The sequence below is a fragment of the Mirounga leonina genome, unplaced genomic scaffold (assembly GCF_011800145.1).
Source record: "Mirounga leonina isolate KUSES-001 unplaced genomic scaffold, KU_Mleo_1.0 Mir_92, whole genome shotgun sequence".
Lineage (NCBI taxonomy): Eukaryota > Metazoa > Chordata > Mammalia > Carnivora > Phocidae > Mirounga > Mirounga leonina.
The window spans coordinates 10,416,219-10,427,525 of NW_023270852.1; the positions used below are offsets into that span (position 1 = coordinate 10,416,219).

General features: G+C 50.5%; 1 protein-coding gene across 1 annotated transcript; it reads right to left on the reverse strand.

The window, feature by feature from the left end:
• Positions 1 to 344: 344 nt before the first annotated feature.
• On the reverse strand, positions 345 to 10,778 carry CCKBR (cholecystokinin B receptor). Its single transcript, XM_034994955.1, has 5 exons — positions 10,625 to 10,778; positions 2,005 to 2,256; positions 1,604 to 1,856; positions 1,129 to 1,301; positions 345 to 952 (listed from the first exon to the last, which is right to left on the reverse strand). The coding sequence occupies exons 1-5, from the start codon at positions 10,773 to 10,775 to the stop codon at positions 414 to 416; spliced, it is 1,368 nt and encodes a 455-aa protein (XP_034850846.1). The 5' UTR covers positions 10,776 to 10,778; the 3' UTR covers positions 345 to 413.
• Positions 10,779 to 11,307: the final 529 nt, after the last annotated feature.

Genomic DNA, 11,307 nt, shown 5'->3' on the forward strand with positions numbered 1-11,307 from the left:
AGTGCCATTACCATGTGTGTATGAGAGGCAGGCCAGCCTCTCTGAGTTTCCCCTATGTACGGAGAGTCCATTGCTAGGGATGCTGTGTGTGTGTGTATCTCTAAGATCAGTGCCATGTTTCTATGTGCCAGGCTCAGTCCCATATCAAGAGTGTGCCTAATTTCCTGTGTGGCATATAGGAAGTCTGGTTTGTTTCTGGTCTGGTTTGTTTCTTTTGTGTCAGGTAAGCCACTTGTGTGTGTGGGGGGGGTGGGTTTGGGGTGGGTGTGGGTGCACGGGCGCATTGGGCTTAGTCCATGCTTTTGGGTGTCAGTCTCCTATGTCAGTGGGTGTGTGTCTCTCGTGTGTCTGGATGGGTCCCTGCTTGTAGGAATGGGTGTGTCCCGCCTCAGCCTCCACTCCCCCTCTACCCCTCAGCCAGGCCCCAGTGTGCTGATGGTGGTGTAGCTCAGTCTGGACAGCGAAGCAATGGAAGGGGTGGGAGGGTCCTCATCGGGAAGAGGCCTGGGGCGAGCTCGTGGAGGCCTGGGGCAGCAGCGGGCACACGTCTCAAGGCAGGCCTGGCGAAAGCGACGGTGCATGAAGCAGTAGACCAGCGGGTTGACACAGGCTGAGGCGTAGCTCAGCAAATGGATGAAAGAGATCGGCGCTCCTGAAAGTGCGCGGTGTGCACCAGAGCTGTCGAAGGCACGCCACGTGTTGGCACTATACAGTGGCAACCAACACAGGAAAAAAAGCACAACGATCACCAGCAACATCCGCACCACGCGCTTCTTAGCCAACAGCTTGGCCTGGTAGGGCCGGGGGCCACATCCTGGCCCAGGAGTGGGCGCGGTCAGTGCGGACAGCTCCAGGGTCTGCCGGGAGCGCGGAAGCTGCACGTAACAGCCATCACCATCCTCGCCAGCCAGCCCATTCTCGGGCAGGCAACGCCCATTGGGGTGGGCAGGACCTGGGCACAGAGAGTGGGGGGTCAGAGCAGCGGGCTGAGCCCTCTCGACTTCCGGCCCCACCCCACCAGACCCTGTTTCCTGCCTCCTTGCTGGCTCACTCCTTTCTGCTCCACCCACTCCAGGCCCCGCAGCTTCCCAAGACCGGGGGCGGGGGGCGAGGCTGGATTTCACGTACCTGGTGCCGCCCCACTCCGCAGCCCTCCGTGGCTTGGGCCTCGGCTCTGGCTCTCCTTGTCACGGTCTTCGTCAAAGCGAAGTCCTAAGCAGAGCTCGCGGGAGATGAGCCCGTAGGCCACAGCCATGACCACACCCGGGACGAAGAACAAGAGCAGGAGCAGCAGGACCGACCTGCAGACAGAGCGATCAATCACACGGGTATCCGTCCGCCTGGACTCCTGGATGGAGAAGAGCCAGGGGGGTTGTTCCTAGGGCTGGTGACCATGTCCCTGAGGTAGAAGTAGGATTTGGGGGTGCTGCTGGGAAGGGCTAGAGAACTGCGGAGCGGCCCCAAATGGGAATCCCAGGGTGGTGGGTGCGGAAAGGGAATCGGAGGATCGGAGCAGCCGCAGGAGGATTTGGGGGACTGGTAGGAAGCAGCTGATGGAGACGGAGAAGGGAATTCCCAGGAATAGGTAATGGGCCCCCCTCACCAGGTTTGGCGGACACGCGCATTGGGCCAGCGATGCACACACTGCAGCACACGGGCCCCTCCTGCTGGCTGTACGGCGGTGTACACCGGGTAGGGCACCATGAGCAGTCCAGAGAGCATCCACGTGGCTATAATCACACGAGCCGCGTGGGAACGCGTCTGCCACACGCGTGCCTGCAGCGGTCGGCAGATGGCACTGTATCGCTCCAGGGCGATGGCCACGAGGCTTAGTGTGGACACACTCACAGACACCCCTAAACAAGGGAAGAGGAAGGGGTCACTTAGGAAACTTGTATTACACACTCAACCAGCGTGATTTTCTCAGGCCCCGAAGGGAAAGACCCCTGTGCACAGCAAGGACTTTAGGAAAGGAGGGCAGGGGGCGGGGGTTGTCTCACCTACCCATGAGGTAGGAAACCGCCTTACAGACGACTGTGCCAAAGATGAACGTGCCCATGAGATTGGGCAGGAGGGTGAAGGGCATGCAAGCCACAGCCAGCAGGAGGTCGCTGACTGCCAGTGAGAGCAGGAAGGCGTTGGTGACAGTCCTCAGGCGGCGGCTCAGTCCCAGGACCACGATGATGAGCACATTTCCTCCAACGCTCATCAGAAAGATCACTGCATAAAGGGTGACTCTAATGGCCAGCTCCAGTTCTGGGGGTAGGAAAAGGGAGAGGTGGCAGCAGGGAGTCTGGCTCCCACTCAGCCAGACCCTCCAAGCCCGCTTATTCCCCACCTCTGCTACCCGGCTAGATCCCTCTGCATCCCAGGAACACCTCCTCCCACGCAGTGGGTGGTGAACTTGAATCCTTCAGGCTTCTAACCCCTTGAGGCTTAGTGAGATTGGCTTGACTCCTCCTCTCCTTGAGAAAGTCTGTCTCTTCTCAAGCTTTGCTCCAAATTCTCCCTTCTCTTTAAGCTAAACTTCTTCTTTTTTTTTTTTTAAGATTTTATTTATTTATTTGACAGAGAGAGACACAGCGAGAGAGGGAACACAAGCAGGGGGAGTGGGAGAGGGAGAAGCAGGCTCCCTGCAGAGCAGGGAGCCCGATGTGGGACTCGATCCCAGGACCCTGGGATCATGACCTGAGCCGAAGGCAGTCGCTCAACCGACTGAGCCACCCAGGCGCCCTAAGCTAAACTTCTTGAAAGGATTATTTGCATTTCCTCATTCACCCCTCAGTCCATCACAGTCCAATGCCCCATCTGTCTCCTCCATCACCATTTGGACACTTCTTCCCAAGATCACGAAGCTTTAACTGCCAAATCCAAAGGTCTCTTTTCACCCTATTCTACTTGATCTCCCTGTAGCATTTGGCACAGTTGACCACCCACTACTTTTTGAAACACAGGTCAGGTCATGTCCTTATTGCCTAAAAACAAAACAAACAAACAAACACACACACAAAAAACACAAACTCCTTCGCCTGCTCTGTACTGTCTGCAACCCTCTGGCATGTCTTCCAGATCCTCTGAGAACTGTCTTCTTCCTCCTCTCACCTCCTCTTGCAAAGCACCCACTTAAGCCACTAGATGACTCAGTTTCTTGAAGGCATCATGCACGCTCATGACTTCCTCCCTTGCTAACATTGGTTTCTCAGCCTGGAATGTTCTTTCACAATACCCTCCCTCCATCACAAACTCATTTTCTGTATCTGGTAAATTCCTATTCACCACTGCCCTTCAAGACTCAGATTAACTGCCCCCTCTTCTGTAAGGCCTTTTTAGATGCCTCATTTGGAGTTAATCTCCCCCTCTCTGACCCATGCATGTTCCTTAAATATCTATTAGAATGCTTTTTCTTTTCTGCCTTGTATTTTAATTATCTCCAAACATTCATTCTCACTCAACAAACATTTACAGAGGACTCCCTTTATGCTAGGCGCTGGGGACAAAGAGATGAACATGACAAATTCCCTGCCATGTGAGAGGGAAACTTGGATATATGACAGATAAGTGCCACATAGCATAAGGAGTGAAGTTGAAGAATATACAAAGTGCTGTGGAAGCTCACAGGAGGGACACTAGTGTTGCTGGGCTAGACAGAGGGCTGACCCCATTCATTTGTGTCATTGTCTACTGGGGGATGGATTCATCTTTGGGCCTCTATATCAGAGCCAAGCTGACCCAGACAAAATTGAATTGAATTAAACTGGACTCAGTCACTCAAATCCATGGCCTCAGCATGAGGGAGACTAGAGCTTGAAGGGAGAGGGGGCAGGGACAGAGCCTTCCAGGTTGTGGGGAAGGAAGGGCGCAGAGGGGCAGTTCCCGTTCTGCAGCCCCATACATTGACTCTTGTGTTAGGCTCTGAATTAAACTGTTTTCATAACAATAACCAACTTACTAAAAAATGGCTTTAGGCATGAGTGCATGCTATTTACAAGAGATCCCTGAACAGAACCCAGCAGTAACATTACTTGCTCAGATCACACAACTAAGTAAGGTGCTGAATCAGAATGGCAGCCGAGTCTCTAGATCTCTAAAATGCTTTGCCTCCTCCTACTTCCTCACCCCTCTGTCATTCATTATGCTGCCTCCTTCTCCCAATCAAATCTGAATCTCAGTGCCTCTTTCCGCCTCTCTCTACTCCAGTGTGGCATTGCTCGCTGTATTACCTTTAACTCTCTATCTCCCCCACTGGACTCTGAGCTTCTTGAGGATGGGGGCAATGGCCATCTTGTTCTTCAGCATATCCCTGGCACTTAGCATAATGTCCTGCACTTAGGAGGTGTGCACACATGCTGGCTAATGGATTTTGAGTGAATCTGTCATTTTCCACACAAATGCACCTGCTTTGTCTTTCCCCATTCATGCTTCACCTCCGTGCCTCTAAAGCTCCAGCACGCCCTCTTCTCTCTGCCTCTGTTTCTCTAGAGACTCACGTCACCCTCTCCAATGAAGGCTTATGTGTAGCAAATTTGAGGGGCGGGTGTGTGTCTGTGTCTGTAAATAAAGAACATTTATGAGGGAGAGCTCTGTCAGTGAGGTCCCTGGACCCAGAAAAAGAGCTGGTAGTCTATCCTGTACTTTTTGTGTCTCCTTGAGCCCACTGATCTTCCCACCCCGCCCCTCCTTGCCCCGTTCCTTAATCTCTCTAGTTCTATCATCTTTCTCAGATCCTCCTCTGGATGTCTCTTTTCAACTAGTTCTTTTTTTAGGATTTATTTATTTATTTGAGAGAGAGAGAGAGAGAGAGAGAGAGAGAGAGAGAGAATGGGGGAGGGGCAGAAGGAGAGGGAGAGAGTATCCTTAAAGAGACTCTCTGCTGAGCAGGGAGCCCAAGCCAAAGCTGGGCTCTATCCCAGGATCCTGAGATCATGACCTGAGCCGAAATCAAGAGCCAGTTGTTTAAACAAATGAGCCACCCAGGTGCCCCTTCAACTAGTTCTTGAATCAATAACCACACCTCAAGTTGGTACAGCCCTCTAAAGTATAGAAAGCACCTTTCTCATTCGTTCATCCAGCTGATGTGTCCCGTGTGTGTTTTTGAACTTGGTGGAGCAGAAAGATGAGACACCGTTATGAAGTTCCCAGTTTGCATGGGTCTCCAGAAAGTAGAGTCCCAGTAAAATTGCCACTTTGCTGTTTTGCTGGGCATTCCCAGCTATTTACCTTATTTCCAGCCCCCACTATCTCTCCAAGTCTTTGCTGTTGAACAGTTAGGAGATGTGAAAAAGAAATCTTAGAGCTAGGAATCTGGGGAGAGGGAGGGAGGGATAAAAAGGTAGAGCACAGGGTTTTTAGGGCAGTGAAACTATTCATATGGTACTATGGTGGATAGATGTTATTACACATTTCACATCTGTTAAAACCAATATAAAATATAACAAAGAGAGTGAACCCTAATGTAAACTATGGAATTTAGTTAATAATATATCAATATTGGGTTATTAGTTGTGATGAATGTATTGCCTTAATGTAAGATATTAAAAATAGGGGAAATTGTGTGTGTGTGTGTAAGAGAGAGAGAGAGAGAGAGAGAGAGAACTTCTTGTGCTTTCCATTCAATTTTTCTGTAAACCTGAAACTACTATAAAAGTCTATTAGTAGGGTGCCTGGGTGGCTCAGTCTGTTAAGCCTCCAACTTTTGATTTCAGCTCAGGTCTTGATCTCAGGGTGGTAATTTCAAGCCCTATGTTGGGCTCCATGCTAGACATGGAACCTACTTCAGTAAATAAATAACTGTCTACTGGTTTTCTCAAAAGTCACAAAAAAGCAATTGGGATGAAGACTTGTGTGTGTGTTTCTGCCTATACGTATGCATCCGTGTGCGTTTGTGTGGTGGAATAGGAGTGATCACAGTGGCTTCAACATCTAGGAACTTACAGCAGGGGTGGGAGAGTGGGAGAGGCACCTTATAGATATTAGTGCCTTGATTACCTGTGGGCATTATCCTGCTGAGCCAGAGAACTCAGAACCGTGACAGTTCATTTCTGCTTCTGGGGTCTAGAGGATCTGCATTTGTTCTGTCCAGATGATGGCAGAGAACATATGAGCACAAAAATCCAGATAATGTGCCATAAAACAAAAATCAGGACTTTATAAGAAATAACACTGAAGCTACTGATGCCTCAAATCCTACCTTCCACTGGTATGTTGGATTTGGTCGCCCATGAACAAAGACATCAAGGTAATACCCACATGTTTGTGGTGAGCATGGATAGCATGCAACTGATTGGGGATAACAGCTAGGCAAATGGGGATATCCGAATGTCAATGGATACTAACTGAGGGAGCAAAAATAATATGGAAGGATGTGTAGGTAATATCAGAGTGAAAATTGGGTAACACTTTAGTTTTTGTGATAGATAATACCTGGGTGGGTGAGAGTAATACGTATTTTTGTGGACAAGGTCTGAGAAAGGTAACAGTTACGTGTCTGTAGGTAATGCCTGATGGAGTGTGGGATACATGTAGGTTTAGATAATATCTGATCAAGTGTTGTAACGTTTGTTCCAATTTTATTATAGGTGCTGCTGAAGTGAGCAAGAGCAAAACCAATTGTAACATTTGAGTGAACAGGAGTAATATCTATAGATATGTTTGTGGATAACATCTCGTTTTGTAGATAATATCTTCGGGAAACATGGATTACATCCAGAGGTCTGAATGTGAATGGGGGAGTATCCAAGTGATGATGGTAGTAGCTGAGTAAGCAGAAGAAGTATCCAAGTTTCTGTGGGCAATATTTAAGTGGGCATGGACCTGAGATGTTAACATGTTAAGATGTTAAGTGAGATACGAATCTGACCTAGTACAATAACTGAGTGCCTGAGCGAACACAGGTAACATTTGAGTCTTTGTGGGTAATATCTGCATGTGTGAGAGTAACATCTGTGATTTTATGAGTAATATCTGGAAAATGTTGCTTAAGTGACCACGGGCAATATCTATGTGTGGATAATAAAACAAAAGCAAGTGTGTTTGGTGGATGAGTGACATCTAAATGACTGTGAGCAATGTTAAAGTAACCATGGGTGACATCTGTTTTTCTGTGGGTAGCAGCCGTGTGAACACTAGCACTCAGGTCTGTGTGGATAACATATAAGACTAATGTAGGTGGGGCACCTGGGTGGCTTAGTCGGTTGAACGTCATGGCTCAGGTCATGATCCCAGGGTGCTGGGATCGAGCCCCGCATTGGGCTCCTTGCTCAGCGGGGAGTCTGCTTCTTCTCCCTCCCCCTTGCCCTCTGTGTGCGTGTGTGCTCTCTCACTCTCTCTCTCTCAAATAAATAAATTTTAAGAAAAAAAAAAAGGCTAATGTGGCTAAAATCCACATTTCTACTGGTAACACTGGAGTGAGCCTGGCTAACATGCATCTTTGGGGGTAATATCTGAGTGTGTGGCTAACGGTCTTCGTGGGTAACTTCTGACTGCCTGGGTAACAGCCAACTAACTCTGTGTGGGTAACAACATCCAGATGAAAAAGGCCAGTTCTTGCACCTGTGCTCTCAATCACTTCATTTTCTGCTTTCTCAGGGTCCCCTGCTCTGTTGACTATCCCTGCTCTCTGCTGTACCTTCAGTCTTCCTCTTTCTTGGCCCATTCTGCATCAACATTTAAAAAAGACTCTTGCCTCTACTGCACACACACGCCCCCCCAGACAACTCCCCCACCCCACACACCATTCCTCAATCCCACGCTACTTCTAGCACTACCCTATTTTTTTCTTTGCCTCTCTTTCCCTACCAAACTTCTGGAAAGTTTTGTCTACACGCCCTGGTTCACTTCTCAGAACCTCCTTCCCCACTGTCCCAAACTCAACCTACTGTAGTCGGGCTTTAACACCCATAACTCCTCCTCGTCAGGAGTTCCTCGTTACTGGATCTGAAGGATGCTGTTCTGTCCTTATTCAGACTTACATCAGCAGCATTTGACATCACTTATCCCACCCTGCTTGAAATCATTTCTTTGCCTTCTTGTCTCTCTGATGGTTTCCTCATGGACTCTCCTTCCTTCACTGGCTTTTAAATATCAATTTTCTTCAGGATCCTGCTCCAGGACCTCTTTTCTTTTCATCCTACACAGCCTTTGTATGGTTTTATCTATTCCCATGGCTTCCATTACCTCCTGTAGGCAAAGACCTTTTAGGTCTGTATTTCCAGCTGGTACCTCTCCCCTAAGTTCCTGACCACCAGATTTGACAGCTCACTGGCCAACCCCACCTGGGTATCTCACCAGCATTTAAACTTAGTGGGTTCCAAATTGGTTTTATAATCTTCTCCTTCAAACCTGTTTCTGTTCCTTTGTTCTCCTTCTCATGATATAGCACCAACATTCATCCAATTTTCCAAGCCAGATACCTAGACGTCATCCCTTGACCTCCTCCTCCCTCTCCGTTTCTAATGAATCATCAAGTTCTGTTGTTTCCACTTCCAGAAGTGCCTCTCAAATCCACCCACTTCTCTCCATCCCCACTGTGAATACTTTAGTGTAAGCCCACTTCATCTTTCACCAGAGTAATATAATAGCCTTCTAAAGCGTCCCCCCACCCCCCACCTTTCATGTCTTGTACTCCAATCCATTCTCTACACTATAGAACTAATCCTGCTGTACTACAGTGCCTTTCAGTAGTTGCCATTGACCTCAGGATAAAAATCCACTCTCCTGGGGGCACCTGGGTGGCTCAGTGGGTTAAGCGTCTGCCTTTGGCTCACGTCTTCATTTCAGGGTCCTGGGATCGAGCCCCTGAGTCGTCGGGCTCCCTGCTCAGCGGGGAGTCTGCTTCACCCTCTCCCTCTGCCCTGCCACCCAGCTCATGCTTGCTCTCTCAAATAAATAAATAAAATCTTAAAAAATAATCCACCCCCTTAGCCAGGTATATGAAGCTCTTCATAAACCCTCTAGGCTGGTCATCATCCTGAGTGTTCCTTTTTCCTCTCTTATGGTGTGTGTTTCAGGCTCTCAGAAACTGACACACTGAAGGAAAGTATCCCAGATTTAAACTTTGGGTGCTTAAGCATACTGTTCCTCTACTTAGAATGCTTTTTGCCATTCCTGCCCCTTCACTTGTCTAGCTCTCCCTCATCTTTTTAATATTTATTCAATTACTCCTTGGGAGGCCAGCTTTGATTCCCTAGGCTAGGGCTCCTTTTCTGTGTTCCCACAGCCTTCCTAAGGCACAATCCCACTTTGTGCTGCAGTTCCCTGCTTACTTGTCTGTCTTTCCCACTAAACTGTGAGCTCCATGAAATAGGAACTGTTCGTTTTGGTGCCTAGCACTATCTCTGGTTCAATAAATATTTCTTGAATGAAAGAATCTAAGTGAGAGTGTGTAATAACTGGTCTGAGAGAACATACATTATTTTGTGGGGTAAATACTCAAGTTAAAATGTATTCCCATTTTCCCTTCTTGAATGTGGAATAATTTCCTTATGCTCAGCACTGCTCCCCCTCTTGGAATCCCCCTCCTTCCTTTTCTGCCTACTGAACTCCCTATTGAACTCTCAACTTCAAGATCCAGCTCCCGGGTTCTCCTGGGACTTCTCATGCTGACTGTTATTTTCCCACTGGTTTGTCTCCCCTTTGCACTTGACTATGGACCAGTGAGGGTCTGGACTGGGTCTGTTTCATTCCTGTGTCCCCAGGACTTAGCCCAGCTACAACAATAGGTGTCCAGGAGACATTTAAGGAAAGAAAGGGTGCAGGAAGGAAAAACATATATTGTGAGCTGGGTTATCAAGAAAATGTGGCTGTTGGCCTGTGGGAGGAGTGAAAGTCATTTTGGGGACTGAGTAAGTGGAAGCAGTGGGGGTGGGGGGTGGGGATGGTACAAGGGATAGGAGACAAAGGGCAAAGCCAGGCTCTAAGAGGAAGAAACCTGAGGAGAGGCAGGTTGGAGAAGGGGCTTGGAAGGGACTTGGAGACAGAAAGAGAGAGGGGACAGTGCCTTGATTAGAATTCCAACCTTGGGAGGCCGGAAGATTTGAGGAGTGAAATGGAGACAGGCAGCTCTAGGGAGCAGCCCTCAAGGTCCAGCCTAACTCAGGTGTGAGGTTCTCTTTTGGGAAGGCTCAGGGTTGGGGTGGGGGACACAGGAGATTATAACTCTAACTTCCCATTTAAGCCTTCCATAGTGCTCCCTCCCTCAACCAGCCCTCTTCTTTTTCCCAGTCTTGCCTTCTTTTCTCTTTCCTTCCCCATTGTGGCTCTGTGAACTGGGTTTAAAAGGAAGAGAGACCCGGAGGATAGGCAAGAGGAGATCCTTGCTTTCTGACCGTCTGTGTCTAGAAGGGGTCTCTGTGTTGGGGAGGGGGCTCTGTGTGGGGGTGACCAGTAGCTCTGGGTGCGGCCCGGAGGCCGGGGTGTGAAGGGGCTGTGATCAGGTGGTGTGAAGCTGTGATGGAGTTTTTATGAGCCGTGGGGGCGGGGGGGGGGCAGAAGTGGGGGGAGCTGTTTGGGGACTGAGAGGGAGTACTGCGAGGGGACGGTGTAGGCGTTTGAGGAGGCAGGGGCGGCCTCTATCAGTGTGGGGTGCAGCGAGGAGGAGCTGGTGGAGGAGGTTTAGGGGGGCACCCACCTCGTGTCCCGGCTCCGCGGATGCGAGGGGGCTCGCAGCTGAGGTTGCCCGCACCGCTGCTGTTGAGGAGGGCCCCCCCCGGGCGGCACAGGGAAGCCCCCGGCCCGGGTCCGGACCCCTGCGCGCTCCGGTTCAGCTTTAGCAGCTCCATGGCCCCAGCCCAGCCACCGCCTCCCTGGGCTCGGCCGGGCCGGCTCCCGCTGCGGCTCCACCTGCTCCCGCGGCGGTTCGGGCGGAGGCTCCCGCCCCGCCTGGTCCCCGCCCCCAACCTTGGCCCCTGCCCCGCCGCTCCTCCCCTGTTCGCCCCGCCTAGGCTCGCCTCCCTCCCAGGCTCGTCCGCCTCGGTCCCGCCAGGTGACTAAGCGCCCCCCTCCCACGCTCAGGACTTCCACGCTCCCCCCACCCACCCGGACGTCCTTCAGGCTCGCCCCCTCCCTACTCTCTCTGGTCTTCTCCTAGAGATTTCCTTCCCGCCCACTCCCCTTCAGCACCGTCCCGGTTCGGCGGAATTCTTGGGAGTGTGTGTGTGTGTGTGTGTGTGCACGCGCGTGTGTGCGTGTGTTGGCGAGGGTAGCGGTGGGGGTGACGGGTGGTTGGAGGGGTGGCGAGGAGGGAGGTTGCGGGGTGGCGGGAAGGAGGGTCAGAGGGGTTGCGTGGGGCGCGGCTGCCGTGGGATCTAACAT

Coding starts and splice junctions, on each gene's coding strand:
- CCKBR (XM_034994955.1), bottom strand. CDS start 10,775: ATGGAGCTGCTAAAGCTGAACCGGAGCGCGCAGGGGTCCGGACCCGGG. Junction 1,857..2,004: donor GGCGGTTTCCTACCTCATGG/GTAGGTGAGACA, acceptor TCCCTTGTTTAG/GGGTGTCTGTGAGTGTGTCC. Junction 953..1,128: donor GCGGAGTGGGGCGGCACCAG/GTACGTGAAATC, acceptor CTCTGTGCCCAG/GTCCTGCCCACCCCAATGGG.